Source organism: Falco cherrug, chromosome 12 (genome assembly GCF_023634085.1).
Source record: "Falco cherrug isolate bFalChe1 chromosome 12, bFalChe1.pri, whole genome shotgun sequence".
Lineage (NCBI taxonomy): Eukaryota > Metazoa > Chordata > Aves > Falconiformes > Falconidae > Falco > Falco cherrug.
Genome location: NC_073708.1, coordinates 30,254,074 through 30,274,341, shown reverse-complemented (window position 1 = coordinate 30,274,341; position 20,268 = coordinate 30,254,074). Strand labels below are relative to the sequence as shown.

The window sequence follows — 20,268 nt, the reverse complement described above, 5'->3', positions numbered from 1 at the left end:
ATGACGTTCAGCCTTACAAATGGTTTCACTTATGTCCCATTCAAGCCATACTGTGCAGAAATTAAGGGACGGGTATTTGTTTTAATAGCTTGATGTGGGGAAATTATTGAAGAGCAATAAAATAAGCTTATCATGTTTATGGCATGGAGATGGGGGATTTTGCAGACTGCTGAAAAGAGAAATTCATGAGACATAGATTTACCAGGGGCCAGCTGGAGACCTTCTGTTTCGCTTACCTGCTATAGGGCAGGTGACTCATGCATCTTAATGTAATGTACTGGTGTTTCCCTGGTTCCTAAAGACATAGGCCAGATGCAGCCAAACTTCATTTGGAAGCTGCTGAATGCAATCAAATATATAGAATTGGTAATGACTACTGAGTTCAAATTTACCTCTTGCAAGCTGCTTGTCAGAAAATGATTTTCAGTGGTAATAAAAGTTGAGGGCTCTAAAGCATGAGCAAATTTTGTGCTGCTGTGTCTTTCTGAACAAATTAACAGATATATATTCTGTTGCTGTTACCTTCATCTTTGTTTAGCTCCAACCCCTGCACCCAGACAGAGTTCTCCATCAAAATCATCAGCATCTCATACCAGTGATCCTGCTGCAGATGACCTCTTTGAAGAGGGGTTTGAAAGCCCGAGCAAAAGTGAGGAGCAAGAGGCTGTGAGTAGCAACAAGGTTTCTTAATACTGATCAGCTCTTTTTAGCTAGTAAAGACAGAAGTTACTTAAATGTTGTTTGGTAGTATCAGAAATAACTATCCTAATAGGGCTGGGTGGTATTTAAGGGGAGCTGCAGACAGAATTCACTTCCTGCTTTGGTTTTGATAGGTAATCGCATGATGTTTCTGTTGATATGCACTAATATTGCATAGGAGGAACCAAACTCAGACTTCATATGTCAGGTTATATATGTTAGTTGTATCCAATGTCCTCTTTAGTATACCAGCACTCACTTATCGGTGGTAAGGAAGTCGAAGTTAAACAACATACATGCTGAGGCTGCACAAAGAGATGTGAGAGTTTGTGTGTTAAAAGATGATGGCTGATGTTGTCTTGCACATTCTTGCATCCCAGTTGCTTGCCTAGTTACATTCCTCAGTGTTCTGGCCCTCAGTATGTGATTTCTTTGCCTTTGACTCAGTGGACCTAAGCAAGCAATGTTATCCAAGCAATGACTTTAAATCACAAGGTATCTTAGGCAGATAAGAGCCCAAGTGAGCCAAAGGCAAGAAGGAGTCTGTACAAAAAAAAAAGACCCAAAGGTGCAAAATACCACAAGCTTGAACTATTTCTATTCACATAGTTTCACTGGCTTTCAGGGCCTGTTGCAATTCTGGTTTGTATGTCTGCTCCAGTACCTGCTGAAGTCCGTGGCCGCTCCTGCGTGGGCTCCAGCGGGTACTGGGGAGGTCCTTCCCTGCCTGCATCTGCTGTAGGAAACCGCTATGGCTTTTGAGAACATATCAGTGGTGAGGTCTCACTTTCTGATTTTCATGAGATAGGATGTACATGTTATGCCCACAGCATGAAAATAACCTCGTGTTGACTTTTCACTTTCTATTGTTGAGAAAAAAAGGTGTTATGTTCTTGTATTCTAGCCTGATGGGTCTCAGGCCTCATCCAACAGTGATCCATTTGGTGAGCCAACTGGTGATACTATAAGTCCACAGGTCGGTAGCTAGATAGCGCAGGTTGGGGTAGGTATCTGTCCTTTTTTTCTCTACACCTTGAGGTGCTCACTTACTCTTCCACCAGTGCCTACCATTGCTTTCATGGATGCATGGTTTATTTTTCCTTTCCATCTCTTCTGTTTTTCCTCTCCATTATCCACAGTGTATTCCTCATGCTCGGTGGTTTGCATGGCTTTTGCCATTCACTAAGTGTTGCAGCTTATGCAAATACGTGTGTTTCGGCTGCCTGCATGCTTTAAAGAAATGTAGACCTATTTTACTTTGTGTTCAGATTCGAAGGGGTAATAGGGAAACTGAGCCATTACTAACGATGTATTAGGCAGAACATTTTATCAAAACCACTCTGGTCTTTAGTCAGATGTAACATATTAAATGGAAAAAGACATCTTACCCATAGACATGACAAACATTAAACAAAATTATGTAATGATACATGAACATCTCTACCCTAAATTAATGTGATAATCAGTAGAAGAAGCACATTTATTGTCTGCATGTAAAAAATATTGAAATGGGTTTGTGTATTTTTATCTCCAACTGCAAGTCAAAAACATCTGAAAATTATGATCGTTCATATTACCATTGGCATCACTGATGTTTTAAAAATTATTCATCAGTGTAAGTCATTTAAATCCAGACAGACGGGAAAGATGATCTTTTCATCTTTTGTGTTACAGAACATGTAAGAAAATGTGGCTGCCAGTGAATGTTCTGTCATTTGTTTCAGTACAGTATATATGTTTTACCAAAAAGACAGTAAAGCTACATAGTTTTATGAGCGCTGAGCACTGTTATTCCATCCAAATACTCTCTAGCATTACTATTTGAAGGATACGTTTCATTATCTTTTCCCTGTCTGCCATTCATGTTTTGTATTACCCAAATACGTGATCCGATACGGCGTCTGTGCTCCAGCACAGAGCTCCTGGAGCAAGTCCGTAACAACAGCAGAACCCTTTTGGGTTTTGTACAGAAATTGCACTGTATTTACCAGTGACTTATCCACCTTGAGCCAAAGTAATTTGGTTTCAACTCCAAATTAATAGTTTCATTAGGAGTCAGTTTATTTTGTACATTAAATACGGTTACAAAAATCTTACAGTAACTTAGCTTTGATCCACTTGGGAGTAATAGGATTATCTCTTAATAATATGTAGTGCTGTGAGAAGGTGTCCTGGTTTCAGCAGGCAAAAGGCATCTCCCCCTCCTTTGGTTTCACCAACATAATGCTCGGCTCTTTCTTGGGGGCCAAAGCAAAAGTAGCATTAAGCTTTGTGTCTCATCGAGTCTAAAAATGACAGTGTAAGGATGAAGCCAAGCTGGGATGAGCTGCTCTAACAAGAGCGTCCATTGGTTATCGTACTCCAGCAAAAACTGCTTCTGCAGATGGATGGTGCTGCCAAGGCATTTGCCTTTGCCTGACCTTGGCCAGCACTGCCATCGCCGGCTATCCCAGCTTCAGATCATTCCAAGCGTCCTTTCCTTGATCATGAAAGAGGATTTGACATTTATCTGAGTCCCACACTCTGGAAACCCTCATAGATGTGTTTATTATGGTTTATCATGGTCAGGGTAATTCTGAAATTCATCCTGGGGAGGAGAATAATGATAAAATCTCTTTCTAATTTTCTGGCTGCCACAAAAGTAGTTAGCATCATTTGTAAACTGCTAGCATCACACACATTTACCTACCAGCAGTTCTGAATATAACTTGAAACAGTAGTTTAACTCTGTTAATGCATATTACCACATAAGTCAGTCAAGTGAGGGACTCCTTTTGTTCTGCTTTTATATAATGCTTAGTAAAATACATTCTTTTACCTGTCAGGGGTCTCTGGGAGCCGCAAGAAGAGTATGTTACCAGTGATTCCATATGTTTTTTCTAGATTTTTTGTTAATCCTTGTAGAGTCTTGCGTAAAATATGTATAATTCTCAGAAATATATTCTGGAAAATGTTCAATAATGTTACTGATTATCATATTATAGTAATTCCTAAAAGCTGTAGGCAGGAACAGGAAGCTGAACAAAAAGAAAGCCTCTATCCAGTGAAGTTACACTGATATCATTGTGCCTCTGTTCAGTGCCATTGAGCAGCAGTCCGTAGGAAATCCACTTGCTAAAACCAGCCCATCTAATTCTGAAGCCTGCTTTCATCAGAGCAATGGAAAGTCTAATCTCCATGGAAAATTATCAATTCAGGACTCACTGCTGTGTTGTGTATTGAGCTCCACATTTGGAGAGAAACTTAATGGGGAGAAACATGTAGTACAAAAGAATCACAGCCTGCATAAAAGCCACTTTTGTGTGTTCAGTGGGGGATTACTGCACTCTTTAGAACATGGTTCTTCACACCAAGAACAGCACAGTAAACAACTCAGATGAATGGACCTCTCAGAACCATGACATAGTATTGTGTTCAGAAATTTCAAATATATCTGTTCCCAGCATCTCTGTGACATCAGCTGGGCCCATACCATATCTTTACTTATCTTGATGTATTCAGAATACTCGCCTGTCTAGTAATTTGTACGCTGATCTTTCAAGGTACCTTAGCAATTTGGTTTCTTGATTCCTTCTGATACTGCATATAATCATTTAGAAATAATGCCATGCCACGTCTTTCAGTTACTATTGTTGTTTCTCGGGTTTTCCTCTCTTCTTTTTGCGACCTTCAACTTAAGCTCCCAAAATCATCATCCTACCAGTAGCTGTTCTTATGAGTCACTGTTCTACAAATAGCTATGGGTTCTTAGTACGTAAATGTGACATTTTATGGATATATTACTTTCTTGTCCCTTTATGGTTGGAGATAAGAAGCAGATAGGCCTAACTTTACAGCTGAAAAAAACCCAACTCTTCGCAGAGCTTTTTATGAACAGCAAGACTTGTATTCATTTGTTTTCCCTTTGTTCATAAGCAGCATTGAGGATGGATAGTGATTTTCCAAAAGGGGTGAGGAGAACACAGAATGACTGTCATCTTCAGCTGATTGACATTTTATCCCTACTGCTCTCTTTAGATTGAATGTGGGGTAACTATGGTGAGAGGAGAGAGGGAGAAAGAACTGTATTTAGCTATGATTGTATTTTACATGTCAAACATTTCTTATTATTGACATTTCGGATTAAAGCAAGAAGTTTGAACAGAAGAGTTTTCACCTGGTCACCCCCTTTGCATCAGTGCACCCAGTCAGCCTGAAGTGCAGGGCGTTACGTGCAGACCCTGCTGGTGCGGGTATTTCTGTTCTTGGGCATCTTTCAGCATCAGCTGCTCACTCAGCCTCAGCCATGGGTCTAGCACACTGTGACACTAGGAAGCCCCAAAGCTCTGCAATTAAAAGCTTAGCAAAGGCTATAGAAAAAGGGAGCCTTTGTGCGTGATGAGAAAAGGGAAGAGGAGCAAACTTCAGCTGATGCCAGGCTTCTTTGGATACCTGTGGTTTTGTTGGCCAGCATCTCCTAACAAAGCATTCTGACTACAGAAAGAATAGAATAGTGGGGTCAGATATCACAAATGTGGTCTAACTCCATATGGACCACATGAACTAGTTCTTGAGGTCAAATTAGCAGCAGCCTGAAAATTCTGAAAGAGAATAAGACAATATGTGATACCACAATTATCGCAATAAAAGTAATTTTAAGTGCTGGAACAAGTGCAGCTCTATTGATATGCTGCCTAGTTCAACACTTGCACTGGCAGTCATTCATGAGAGATTCTCAGGAAACCTTCAAAACATTTGTTGGTAGAGTATATCTTCCTGAAAAAGTTGTTCAGTTGTTCTGTGAAATGTGTGCAGACAATTATAAGCCCTCAAAATATGTTACACCCTTCATGATGCTATCAGCACTGTCAGGAGAGCAACAGTTCATTAGAATATTTGTCTATCAGCTTTTGGTGGTACTTCGGTGGCCTGCTGCCATCATCCATCTTTGAGCGAGTGCCATTCTTAGTGATAAATGTTCCTAATAATCTTAGTCAGCTCCAGGATGGACTACTATAACTCTTTATTTGGGCTGTTACTAGGAAGTTGAAAGAAAATAGCAACTTACGGACAAGGTATTGGCTTATCTGGGAGCTTAGTGAGCTTCAGGAGGGCATATTAAGATGATTCTGCATCCTCCTGTTCCTTCTACCCCCTTTCTATTGCACTAGAACTCTGGAGAGGCTCAAAATGTCCGAGGCTGTGTTTGCAGGGTCTGTTATTACAATTCATCCGGCTCAATAGGAACTGAATAGAATCCAAAGAGAAATGCGCGGTGTTTATAGGTGACCTACTCATACTGTAGGCTCATTCTCAAACTAAAGACACAGCATCAAGCAGAGCTGTGAACCTGAGAAAGAGGTAGTGTTGTGTGTTTGGAAAGGGTTCACAGTTTGGGAAGTGTTGCTTCGTTTCAGAGAAATCCCTGAACTGTCATTTCAGTCCTCATGCTCATTTGTTCATCACCATATTTTCCAGGGTATCTGAAGGGACAAGACCAGAGAAGTTCAGGCTGCTCTGTGTAAAGAGCCATCCTACAGATCTGCCTTAATCTCCGCTGCTGCCATCCCCTTCAAACTATCCATTTTCATCCACCCAGCTCATACACAGGTTTCTCACCTCGTCCCATATCTCCTACTTGAAATAGCGAGGTACCCTCCCGTTTCTCCAACTTCTTCCTCTAAACAAGAGACAACATACTCTTGTTGTGTAGCTTGTCTAAAGCCGTGCGCTTGCTGATTGGCAATCCAGCGATTCAATTAGGGGACAAGCTCTTCTAGCTTTCTCGGTAATGAGGTCATTTAAAAGTTCCCTGTCTTCTGCACAACAACTGATTTTAAAAAGGCACTTGTGATAATTCGGTATCTTTGAGACTGCTGAACATTTTGCTTCAAATTGGCCATTGAGTTCAAGAGTTCTGAAGGAGAATTGACAGATAGGTAGACGGAAAGTATAATTGCATGGCTACTGTTTCGTTAGGAAAAGGGCCCAGAAATAACAGGCCTATTTCTTGGCTGCAGTTCATTATTATACGAGAACGAAGATGAAGCAGGGTTCATCTTTCCACGTATTTCTCATTGCTTTTTCATTTTATGGATATACAGCATCCATCTTGATACTAAAACAAGAGAGACTTTTAAAATGCTAATAATTAAACTGGATATTTGAGATTAGGAAACATTCCTATGTAGGTTTAGAGTAAGAGTAGATCATAATCCCAAACTCTGGTCATAATCCCAAACTGGAATGTATGTATGCGCCTGTTGGAGGCTAACTGTAATAAAAACAAACAGCCGCTGGCTGTTAATGGACCACTAGGAATTACCTGTCTTACCACCAAAGATACTTAATTTGAATCCTGCTTGCCAAGTTTACTACGTCCTATTTTATCGAGTCAGCATGCCGCAAAGAGAAGACGCGTTGCACTCCCATTCCCTTCACTTGCATCCCCGGCACAAGACTCTCATTTTGGCTGGCACACTTATTTCATGAAACTCTATCATTTGAGCCTGCCCTTTCTGATCAGTCAGCCAGGATTAAAGCCGGTGCTGAGAATCTATTGTAAAGGGCAAAGAAATCTATGAGGGCCTCACCTCTACAATTCAGTACATCTTGCCTGAAGCTTTGCACATAGCAGGGTGCCTCGCTGTGATGAAAGGGCTGCCAATGTAAAAATGGTTTCTTCCTAACCAAGTCCTGTGTTATGTTTTGCGAGTGAGCTCACCTACACAGGCCCAAGTAGGTGATGAATCTTTCAAGAGGTGTCCCCCAGTGATTACTTCTGCTGGGGAGCAGATGTTAATATCTTTAAATTGGATGCAAATTTACTTCGAGTATTTACATAATGTTATTCAAAACCATTAGCAACCTTGTTACCTCATGCAGTAGTGTACTATACCAGAAATACTTACTGCTTGCTACAGTCTTGTTTATTGTGCAAAATGTTCCTTAAAATGGGAAGAATAAACTGATTTCGAGCATGAAGTATCTCTGGAATATGTAAATGTGGCATACTTAGGGAAAATTCTCTCTTTGGCAGTTTTTGCAGTTAATTCCAGGAGACTTTGTAATTCAACATTTGCACAACATACCTGTAGCTTCCTGAATATTTAGCTGTCTAACTTCAAGCATGTATATTTAGACGTTTCTGGTCCTTTACTGCCACCTGGTCAGGTACCTGACCTGTGAATTCATATCATCTTCCTGCAACATCTCAGTATTTAAAGGCTACTCTTCAGTGTAAAGAGCCCCATTAGTATGTGAGAGTACAGCTAAATGCTACTTTGATAGCAGCTTCCAAACATCAAGGAAAACATTTGCTTTTCAAACATCTGCCAGAAATTACGTATCTCAAAAGTTGATAGAAGCCTTCCAGTAGGGTTTAGCAGGAAAAAAAGGTGCTGCCAGTTGTCATCTTGGTTTCTCCCTGTGGGGGTGATGAAATCGCGTCAGAAGTGCTTCTGGGCCAATCCTATAGAAAGGAGAACACTTGAAGATGCAAGGCATTTATGCAAATTGGAAGCTTTATATGCTCTTTTATTTGTTCCTCTCTTCTTTTTTATTCTGACAAAGACCCATTCTTTCATACCCTTCCCTCCGGATCTGTTCCTAACACGCTGGTAGGAGTAGCAAGCAGAAAACATTGGTGAGATGATTCTGGTGCTGTGAGAAGAGTTAGGCTGGCCTGCCATGCCCTGTGACTTGCGTGGAGCGTGTGAAAAACGGGGGTTATTTCTGCTTCCAAGACCATCCCAAGTAATGCTTGTGAAAGCCCCCGCTGCCTGGCGTCATGAGAGAGAGGAGCTGTCTGTGAAGTCAACAGCGCTCAACTCTCCTTTTGCCTCTCTTCTGTCCTCTTCTGCTCGTGTTTGCTGTGTTGTGTCGTTGTCAATACTGTACAGATGCTGTTTGCAGTGTTGGGCTACAGGCAAGACACACTGCCTGAATGATCTCAACGTGCTATTAGAAAACAAATCTCAGTCATTGACAAAAAAATTTGGCTGGGAAGATTGCACGCAATTACTGCAATTAATTTCCCATGTAGGCATCCAAAGGGGGAGACCAACTAAAAGGAAGACATAAGAGCACCCTTTTCATTCAAAATTCTCTGGTCTACTGGAAGAAAAATTACCCATATCGGTGAGAAATGCAGGCCTTTGCCATACGTATGTTCTTGTGTGAGCTTGTCACCTGTATGTTCAGATAAATGTTGACTATGAACAAAAGAAGTACCTAATTCTAAAGACTGCCTCGTGCTGTTGGAAGTGCTGATGGCCTCTGATGAGCTCCTCCTCCCCTTCTGAGGGTGTAGAGTTCCCTGACGCCTTAGGACGCCTGTTATTCTGCATATCTTAAAGAGATTTGAGGACAGGTCTAAAAAGTACACTTGACATTTTGAAAAGCTCTTTTCCACCCCCACACCCCCCCCAAAAGACATTTGAAAAACTGACATCTTTTGTTCCAGAGGGATGTTCTCCCTCCCTCCCTCCCCCTTTCTTCTCCTTCCTTTTCGCTTCCCCTTGCAATCACCTCAGGTTCAGCAAACGCCTGAAGAATGGCCTTGTGTGTGTCAGGTTCCCACATTAATTAGTACAGATTTTCTCTGAACTAACTGTGATAGATCATTCTGCCAGTTTCGTGTCTGTAGTACATGAAAATTGGCATAGGTAGACCTAGCACACAGTGTGTGAAATGCAGTTATTTACTCTCAGTCATCTCTTCTGATTACCTTCAGTTTTTCAAGGTCACAAAATATATTTGCTTCTTGCTGGGGATAATTTCAGCAGCCTTTATTTAATCATTCCAAAGGATTTCTCTCATCCTCTCATAATGCTTAGTAGTGTACTCAGGGCTTCATGTAGGCAGAGGACGGGGAAGGGAAATCTCTGCAAGCTCCAGAAATGTAGTAATTTCAAGGAATAAGCAACAACTTTGCCTCGGTATGGAGGAAACATCATATTTTGGGTTTCTTGTGTTGCTCCTCATTCGACACGAGATGCGTAGTGAGGCAGGACAGAGCACCGGGACAGGACACAGCCCGGAATGCTGGCCAGGCACCCTGGGCACAGAGTAAAGATAGCCCTATGGATCCATCTTTGGGCTGTTTTTCTCATCAGCAGCATCGTTTTTATAAGCAGTGATTAAAATCCTGTGCCATCCGCTGCTAGACATTTCTGTGCTCCACAGTGCCCAGCGGTTTGCCAGCCTTCAGAGGTTTTCTTGCTCAAAGTCGGCTTCTGCTGATGCTGCTATAACATGAGTTGATTCTAAGTTGGTTAAATTCAACGTCGTGGCATGGTATTTGAATATTTATCAAGCTGTGGAGAGTTAATGCAGTATGGCATTAATTAGCCTTTCTGCCTGTCTCGTTCTTTTTTTAGATGTCATTCTTAGTTTAATAAATTAGTTTCTGGAAATTAAGTAGAATGGATTCCAGGGTCCATGGCTGGTTTGCTTCCCACTGCAGCCAAGATGAACACAGTATTAAGAAAGCACAGGGTGTCAGCTACGAAGCAGCACTAAAGACCATGGCAGCTTTCCCCCCCACACACATCCAGGAAATTCCCAAGGAAGTATCTGTTAGCAAATCGACACGCTTTCCTCCCGGCTTTAATGATTGTACTAATGGTTATACAGACTCCTAATCAAACTGCACGGAGCTAGCTTTCCTCGTTCTTCATAGGCGTCTCACATTGTTATTTTAAATCCCGTCACAGCTTCATTAGTTCAGCTTTCAGCGGCGGTTTGTGTTTGCAAGTGTTTTTCTCCATGAGTTGCGATGCTCTGCTGCTGTGCTGCCGGGGGGGTCTCAGCCTGGTACGAGTAACAGCGTTTTACACCAGCTGCATTTCTGGCCTGTAAACTTCAAAACATCTAGTCATATAAATATCATTTCATTTCTTCATATGTCTATGCCCAGCAATACCTCCTGAGGATCGGTGCACGACCAATACTGGAAGAGGAAATTGATAGTAAGCATTCATTTTCTGAAATAATGTCACATTTGCTTCACAATTCAACTGGGGTGCCGTGATCACTCAAGGCAGCACAGAAAACAAACACTTCCTTTGGGTTTTGACTCACAAGGTATTGCTGTTCTCAAGCAGATGTTCTAAAAATGTTCTAGAGACTGTCCGGAGACATCTCGGCTGATTTTATTTTTGTTATCCCCAGGAAGCAGAACCTCTCTACGCCCAGATCAACAGACCTAAGAAATAGCATTGTTACAGGCTTGTGGTGCTCCAGGACTCAAACGAAACCCAACAACCTGGCAAGCCTTTGGCTTCCATGCTTTTTTTCCGATTCATTTTGTCTGACAAGGAGAGATGATTGCCCTCCTGGACTGGCTCTACGAGTGTTCCTGATGGTGTTTTTGGCAACCAATGGCAGATTCCTGTGGCAGCACAAAGCAAAAACTCGCCCTGCTTATCGTACCGTGAGTCCAGCCCCGTCCACACAAGTCGTGGGTATCCAGACTAGGAAATCTTACTCCTCGATCTTCTTTTAAACCTTTGGTATCTTCTGTATGCCACATATAAATAATGAGCATCTGAAATTTGTTGAGTATTAGACATTCTTTTTCTTTTGAGCAAAAAGCAGCATCTGTATGTAGCAGTGGCATTATCATTCCACAGCCTTTTGGGCACAAGTCGGCACTTTTTACGTCATGGTGACATGTTTTTCATCATCATTTACATCAGGCTGATCCTGACTTCTTTTTTCCCCCACCCCCTCCCTGTGTAGACATCTATAAACCACCACCACAACAACAAAATACTGGCAGTGTCATATTTTATTTTTTTTTTCATTTCTTATTCTGTAGTTTTGTATGAGAGACAAATCTAACAGCAAAATGCCTCCTGTGGAAATGATTCCTAACTTGAAACCACAGAACTGAACTCGGTTGTCTGTCCATCCTGACTGAAAATGTTGCCAAATGGACCTTTAAGTTCTAGCGCATCATGAGGAAGAAATGCTGCTTTCTGTTTGAATACTCGTGGGTAGAGAAAGGACATCGAGTCCCACTGAGGAAAGACAAAAGAGTCAGTATTTCCTAGGAAGCTCTAAACAAAGTGCAGAAAAGGAATATTTTTATTTCTTCAGTATCTTGCTGCTGTAATGCTATGCAGACAAGTGTTTTCTTCTCTGTGTGCCATTTTTGATGAAAAAAAAATATCATTTGCCAAATAATACTGGTGTGATTCTGGTTTAGGAATTTGGATGAAGCGGACTTTACAAATGGGACAAGGATGGCATGGATTTTGGAATAACAAACTGATTCTGTTGATCAAAATGTTCATCTTTATCACTTTTTGTACATCAGAAAAATCAAATGGGATTTTTATTTTATAACTTGAAAAAAAATCTTACTGTTAAACTCTTTAAATGTTTAAGGGGAAATGGCTTTAAGGAGTTCGAATGAAAATTGCCAGGTTTTTTGTAAATATCAATGTTATGAAAATTCTTTTACTAATGCCATTACACTGTAGAGAAGGTAGCAAGTTGCAGTGCTTGGGAGGTGTGGCAAACCCAATCTGTGGTTCTCACATCACATACTCTTTTCACATGCTTACGATAATGGGCTGAAGCTCAAGCGCATTTGCCAAAAGCAGTCAGCTTGTCGGCGACTAGTGAAATTAATGGGAACACATGATTTTATGATCTAGCGTTATCACCCAGACGTACTCCACTTATGAGAAATCACGTTTCATTGACATTACTTTGAACCTCTGCATAGAAGTCATCAAACTGTTTACACACAAAACAAGAATTTAAAACTTCCTTTTTTTACATTTATGAAGCAAAAGTGCAGTGTTTGGGTTCATATGTTTAGCACATGATTTTCATAAAGAATCTATATATTTTTGCCCTACAGAGAATTGTTATACAGGTCAAATGTGTTTTCCTGATGTTCCTATGCAGTTACAGTATATTGAATTTAGTGGTTTAACACTAAGAAGAAAAAGAAGAAAAAAAAAGAAAAAAAAAAACAGAAAAAGGAAAAAAAGGGTAAAGAAATCAAATGATTAATCAGTTTTAAGGGTTATTGTGCAGATTTTGTTTTTAAATTGACACATTAGGATTTACATTTTTGTCATGATTAAAATAGGCCTGGAGTTATAAATATTTTACTTTCTTTCATCTCTGTTATAAGCTAAAAATGGTTTAGAAGACAGAATAAATGGGGTGGCGATTGTTGATATGTACAACCAAGTCTCACAACATGATTCCAGTCTTTTATTTTGATTAGAGAAATTAGAGCAATGTGCGTTACAGAATGTATGTGAATGAAAAATTAGCTGTGAATAGACCTAACCTGCGGAGAAGAGAACTTTTATCCCCATTCATGGTCATTTGATGCTTATTCCTTAGTCATGTGCACACAGCTTTGTAGCAAACCTTATTTTCCCATCAGAAGGAAGATCAAGTTTTCTAATGGAGAAGATAAAATAAAACTTGGCGGATTGAGTGTATTGGGATTAAAAGCAGAGGTAAAAGTGTTTCAGAAGGATATATCTTTTAAGAATATTTTCCTAATTTGCACAGTGGTGCTACTTTCTTCCGCAGTGGCTCCTTTGGGTTTTGTCCTACATACGGAACCACAAAGACAGTTTTGGTTCATCATAGACATTTGAGGTTTAGTATCATCAGTGCATTTCCAGTTATGGGGTAGAACAATGAAAGAAAAGGAAGAGATTTATGTCTCAGAGGATCATCCATTGACAACGTATTTGTAGGAAGCAGATCATTTACGAATAGGTGCCGAGGGAATGAGACTGGAATTTTAGTGTCTCATGAGAGACAGCTGGACCATCACCATGGACCTTTGTCTTGCCTTTACCAACGCTCATAAATAAAAACAAATTCTGAATTGTCTTGTCATACGAAGAGATCATCCTTGTCATGGTTGCGATGCTGAGCTGAGAGGACTGGAAGGCCTCTGCACTGTACCAGTATTGTAGATAACTAAAATATCCAGCTTGTGCAATTGTTTAATCCCTCATCCTTCACTAGCACTAATTCGTCACTTTAAATTTAAAAACCAGGGAATCCCACCAGCCATCCTGTTATCATCCCCTGTAGGTTCTTGATCTTTACCTGTCATGAAAAGATATTTTGATAGATCGTAGTCATCCAATTGTCTGATGAAACCTTTCATCTAATAACGTACTGGGCACCTTCTTTGCAAAAATGTTTACTCCGTGGTTTTCATTCATTTTTATTTCTGCATTCTGACACATATTTTTTTAATAAATATGAGAAAGATAAAATGACTGTTGCAGTACATTTCTAAACCTACTTTAACTTTACCTCAGATAATGACCACTTGTTAACATACACGGACACATTATTTTTAACTTTATGTATAATGCATTCAGCAACAACAAAAAAAAAAAACCCAACAAATTTTTAGAAATTTTCCATTAATTTCTGTAACACACCATGTAATACTGTTATGAATAAAAACATTTTTAAAAGGCGTCATTTCAGTAAGTTTGTTTCATGGCTTTTGCTCTTCTGTGATAATTCTGCCACTCTTTCAGCTCAGTGTTGGTGTCTGTCATAGCCAATATTTTTGACGGTGGAAATATCTGGGAAAGGAGAAAAAGAAGTGCCTCGATTTGATCGATACCTAATCTTAATTACTCTCAGTTGCTTGTCTTGGAAGTGCTTAACTTGCTGCTTTTAACTGCTGCCTCCATGGTTTTGGCCTCTTTTCAGGTGTTTTAGGACGAGCATCCCAAACCAGTATATATTTTAGTCACCTCTTGTAAAATCGCACATTCTGGGTGCAGAGCACGCTGTGTGATGCTACCAAAGCTAGAGTACCTTTGTGGCACGAGCAGCTGCAATTATTTTGCTCACATTTTCCTCTTCAAGTAAGATTTCAAATTAAAAATGTGCATTTAAACATGACAGTTTTGGAAGTAAAAAAACCCAAAACTTTCCAGTAATATGCACAGAACTGTGAGCAAAGGCTTAATCCAGTAAAAACATAATAATGATACCGCTTCATATTGCAGTTGGACGTTTACTGGTTGGGGCAATGCATAGGGTAGGCTGAAGTGTTTTGCTGGTGTGAAACTCATGATGCTGCATGCAAAATAAAATTATTTTATATTCAGAGATACCGAGTACTGGATCTCTCAGTGGAAATAAGGAATAGTACCATTCTTTGCCAGGAGAGTAATGCAAATATGCAACATACCACATTGAAATTTAAGGGTAAGAAGTATGTGTTTATATATAGACAGAGAGAAGGATGTGGATATGTGCACATATATTTTATTGTATTTCTTCTTCTTGATGTCTCATCCTTTTCTCTTCCACCAGAAATGTCCAGTAGGTCATGCTGAAACATTCATTGCCTTTGTCGATGAGCGCTGTTGAAATACGTGGGTCCCACCTAAGAATAAAGGTTGTTCTGTTGTGATGAACGCATGCTAGCCTTAATGGCCTTTGGACCCTGTGTGTAGCTGACTGTATTTGGGTGTCCTTGGAAGGAGGAACACAATCTCTGGTTTCCGACGAGCTATGAAATGCCAACTTTAAGTGAAGTACGACACAGCTAAGCATGGCTTCAAACTGAAATGCGTTTTTGCAGTGTAGGCCAAGTCTCGTCTTGTTGATACTCCTCTGGTGCTCCCACAATGAAGCTGGAAAAATCGGACAACTGGCTTGTGTTGCACAGTTGCTGTGCAGACTCAGTTTAAAAATTGAGCATGAGCAGATTTGGGATGCAGGCCGGTGATGGTGAGGAACCTCGGAGTAGGAAGGACATGGCTGCATGTGGGCATTGTTCAGGAGGGCGGGGGGAAGTCTGATTCTCACTGCGCTGCATCAGTACAGTGTATTGCATTCATGTTACTGTAACTTGGCTGCGCTCGGAGTCTCTAGATTGTGTACGAGAGTATCCAGCTCAAACATGACTAGTGTAGTCAAAGTGGTTCCGATTTAACTAATGCTAATTAAGGCCACAGTCTCCTACAGTAGTGAGAATTTATTACCAAACAGTTTGCAGAACCAACCTGTGGTTTTACAGAAGTGAGGACTCTGCCAGGTCTCTCTTTTCCATGTCAGTGACTTCTGGGAAAGCAATTGATCGTATAGGCTGGGAATATGCAATTTTAACTTGCTTACGTTTGATTAAAGGCCAGTTTTATGTGCTTTAATCACTACATGGTGACAGTTGCTGCAACAGACAAGCTCACCTCTTTCTGCCTTTCTCTAGGTTGTGACAGGTATTTCCATGCACGATTTCCTTTTTTTGTTGTTGTTGCTTTCTAAAGAACTGTCCTGTCAGGTTCATATTTTTTTGTTTTCTGGCAAACACTGTTCTCAACCAGAAGAATATAATTTCAAAGAGATGAAAGGGAGTATCTGTTGGCAATTATCTAGAGCAGTTTGAATCCATTGTCTACAATTGCTCCTCTAAGCTAACATGCAAAGCACTCAGTGGTGAAGGAGCCAAGTGGGAGTGCATGTGGCAGCCAGAAAATGGAGGGTTTGGGGGAATGTGTGAGCGCGGATCATCTACAGAAGCATCTGTACTAACGCTGTCCTTGCTGCTGCATGCACTGCTCCTGGCTGCTGGTTCTGCTCCTGTATGGGAAATCGGTGGGACTCAGCCCCTGTTCCTGGCTGTGGTCTGATGTTGCTGCTGCAAACACCATGATTTGTAAGAGTACTTCTGTCACCTCTCTTGTGATGAGGTCTTCCACAGGTTGTTGTTTTTTTTAGGGTCAGCCCCATTAACAGGCTTTTGGTTTTTTGTTTGGTTTTGTGTTTTGGTTTTTTTTTTAATACATAAGATAAAGCAGAGGGCTGGCTTGGGGAAGGAAAAAGGGTATTTTTTTCTTGCTTTACTGGCTGTCTGAAAGTGTGGGGAAACTGAATTATACATTTCAGCATGACAGTGAGGAATATGGGGAGATATCCTGATACGATTTCCTGAGTACCTGTAACATTGCCTGTCTCTTTCTAAAATTATCCTACTGGAGGCAGGAAATATCAGGTCTATTAGTGAAACGACTCTCCAGCTATTAGTTTTTAGAGCTTTAAATAGTCTTATCTCAATCGACGTGTTTGCCCTGTGGCTCATCTATCACCCCTAAAATGTTTTATCAGCACCTGGAAAATCTCAATAAGAAGAATAGTCTCAGATGTTACCCATTCAAGGGGCTTTCAGATACAGAATGTATTTTTTTTTAAAAGGGTCTTTTAAGATCTGATATTATTTGCTGGCTTTTCAACCCCATTTCATAGCTCCCGCAGCACCACTTCTATAAATACTCCTCACCTGCAAAGAAAGGAAATCACAATAGATTAAAAGAAAACCAGGTTAACGGGCAGCAAATCAATGTCCATTCAACCTCAGACATTTGTGAAAATAAAGGATTATGAAGAATTATTGCCAGGTACTAGCTGTGTGAAGACCTTTTGTGGCATCTTTGTCTTCTTTAACAGATAGTTATTAGGGGTCTGAGAAAAGCTCTCAGTGTCAGGAGCTGGTTGTCTTAGAAATAAGCAGAAGTTACAGTGCTGTAAGGTGTTGCGGGTTTTGTAAATTTTGTACTATTTGACATGTTCAGATTACAAGCGTCTTGTTTTTTCTTTTAAAAATGCTGTTTCTGGTTCGAAAATGAGTTTGTGTGTGTGTTACCCTGCGGTCTAATGGAGAGGAGATGGAGGCAAGGGATGGGGCACGGTGGGTTTTTCTTTCTTTGTCTCCTCATTACTGCAGCCCCTGTCTTACTGTCTTCACAGGACCTTAGAATCAGAGCTTTCAGAGGAATTGAACCTATGCCCAGTTTGGGCTGAGTCGCTATAAGGCATTATTTTTAGTGAACCAGAAGTCAGAAAAGGGGAATTAAGTTCAACATTTTTATATTTTTTTTTTACACCCAGGGTCTTTCAGAGACCAGCCTCACCACCAGAAAATAACTGTGTCAGTAACAATAACGGTGATGCAACAGTTAGGTGTAGTAAACATCTGGAAACATTCTTTAGGGGTTATTACTTGTAAATTTTGCTGTATATTTGCCACCCTGTGTTCTTCACCACTAAAATCAGTGGGCGAGCCTCCTCTTGCCTTTGAATGAGCCAGATGTGTTCCACAGAAGAAAATGCGTTATGAGTTCTGAAGCAGGGAATGAAAAGATGGTCTCAGAGAAGAAAAAAAAGGGAATTATTTTTGAAAAATGCACTAACAATGCCATAAAGAGCTGGTTGCTGGCTCCACTCTAACCTTTCCCAGGGAGGGCCTTTCATCTCTGATGTGTTTCACAGTTTTCCTTTGAACAGGAGACTGCCATTAAAAAAAATATATAAATTGTGTTTGGCAAAACTGTATAGGTTTTATTTACAGGGAGCAAGGGGTCACAAACTTATGTTGGTGTTACGAACTCTGCAAAAGGATGTGTTTGTTGCACTTGAAAGCTCGGTGTTCACGGCGGATGCTTAGAGAGGCTTCGTTTTTGACGGTGATGAAACCCGCCCACAGTGACTTCCAGCGCTGTTCGCGCTGAGTGCTTTGGGACTCCCAGAACAGCTCAGCAGGCAGCCGCGGCTACCGAGTCGGCGACGAAGGAGGAACAAGACTGGGGAAAGAGGACAGAGACGGCATTACCAGGCGACGTTCCCGCTGATCCATGGACCCACGAAGCCCCAAACTGCGAGGAGGCAGAAAATGAGCTGTGGTTGTTGTCATCAGTTTTATGTGTCAGACCGACCTCTAATTAAACCAGATGATAAATTATATGGAAAACCTGATTTTGCTTTTCAATTCTCTCTGAAAAGTGTGTTAAAAGTGTAGGACCCAAGTGTCTTGTGGGTCCCTGCTCCTATTTTAACCTCACTTCTTTCTGCTGATTCAGAACCAGGCACGTTCCCCACTAAGATGCGCATGGGGAGAGGCAGCCGAACGGAGACAAGCAGCAAACAGGAGCAGTTTGCCTTGAGATCTTCACGCGCCGGGATCACTGCCTTGGTTTGCAGTTACGTCTAGAGGCTGCTCTGTGCTTATCGTCTTAGCTTCTCTTTTGCTGCCATTGCAATACTGGGTGTGCACTGCATTGCCCAGCCAGCAAAGGTCCCACGTATGGAGAGGTCTTTTCTGGAAGTGTGGTTTTGGTCATGGACAAATAATTAACAGCTAAATCAATTGTGTCAAAGGTTGAGCAAGCTGTATCACACAGGTCTTGGGTTCAAAAACAAAAAAAAATAAGGCCAAAAAGGCAAACAAAAAGCTTTGCACAACCTCAGCCATCTTTCCTAACCGTTTGTCCTCCATGTTGAGAGGGCACTTAATCACTGACTGTGTGTTCGGGGACTTTGGGTTGAAAAACTGGCTGCCTGAAATACAATCTTTTTATTCGGAACAGATTGCTACAAGGATTCAGTTAATGCTCTTCTCTGTTAAATTGTTATCATCAAGCTGCCAAACTAGAAAGATGCAGCAGCCAGTTGCTTATTTTGCAGAGACGTGGCTCCACAGTCAGAAAAATGTCGTTTGTAAGGTAAGTGCCACATTAAGAGGTGCAGCACTTGGCCAGCTAATGATGCTGTTGTCGAGTTTGATTTCTGTTAGTGAATATGATTAATCTCATATATAGCACCCATCAGTCCCATAATGAACAAATTAAAGTGTATTTATTCTTTGTATCATCAAAGCACTCAGACACTTATCCCAGGGTGAGAGACTACTAAAAGCCATAGTTTTACACAAAGCGAGACTGCATCTCTCCAAAGAACCTCTGCTTGTCCAGCAAGAGCAAGGGTGGGAAAACACAGTGATGCTCATCGTTTTATATAGGGAAACACAGATTCAGGGAACTTTTCTCCCTCTAAGACACTCCTTGTAGGTTTTTAGAGCCTTAGTCTTAGGTTAAGACTAATGAGCAAAATGAAGGGAAAGACTTTTGTGTCTCAGGAATCAAAAAGCCGTACCTGGAGTGGGAAGCGATGGGACATGAAGGCTGCCTCGACAGGCAACCAAACTAAAATTCTGCAAGGTTTAGAAGATCCTGACCTGCCTTCCCAAAGTGCAGCTGAACTGATCAGAATCAGCCCTTGGTAAGTTTTCTGCCCCGGTTGGGAAGAGAGAGAATGACTCAGTGCAATAGCTGGAAACACCAAGACATTTTATTTAATAACCTGACAGGTCTTGCTTGTGTGGGCTCAAGATTTTAGGTGTGTGAAGCGGAGGATCTCCGTGGATGGCCAGCCAAGGCTGGGGCTCTTCTTTTCCCCTGCAGCACGAGCCCCGATGGGAGACAGCACAGGGCACTGGGAGGGTGAAAGCTTTCCCTGAACCATGAGCGTGACTGCCTGCGCCTCGTGCCTGCCCTTCCTCTGGCAGACAGACATGGAAAGCAGAAATAAGTAATGATTTTGCACTGTATTCCTAGAAAGCTGGATTTAGTTTACTTACCGCTTCCCTCTTGCCAAGACTCGAGTACGTTTCATTTGTTAAAATATTCATTTTTTTCCCTGTCCCTTGAAAGGAGCGTTACAAATGAAAGCATAAATTGCTTCTAGACAGATCTTTGCTTCCTTCCCACTTGCCTGCAGAAAGCCGTGTACTAACGA

General features: G+C 41.1%; 1 protein-coding gene across 8 annotated transcripts in view; it reads left to right on the top strand.

The window, feature by feature from the left end:
• The window catches only part of DAB1 (DAB adaptor protein 1), a 168,071-nt gene extending 153,912 nt beyond the window's left edge, over positions 1-14,159 (top strand). For 5 of the 8 annotated variants that reach the window (XM_055724866.1, XM_055724868.1, XM_027806953.2 and 2 more), the window contains 3 exons: positions 539-666; positions 1,604-1,675; positions 10,852-14,159. In XM_055724866.1, coding sequence (XP_055580841.1) covers positions 539-666; positions 1,604-1,675; positions 10,852-10,896 — 245 coding nt within the window. In that variant the 3' untranslated portion in view covers positions 10,897-14,159. Of the gene's footprint in view, positions 1-538; positions 667-1,603; positions 1,703-10,851 lie in introns of all 8 variants that reach the window. The other 3 variants (XM_055724867.1, XM_055724869.1, XM_027806958.2) reach the window with 1 other exon arrangement.
• The last annotated feature ends 6,109 nt before the right edge of the window (positions 14,160-20,268 follow it).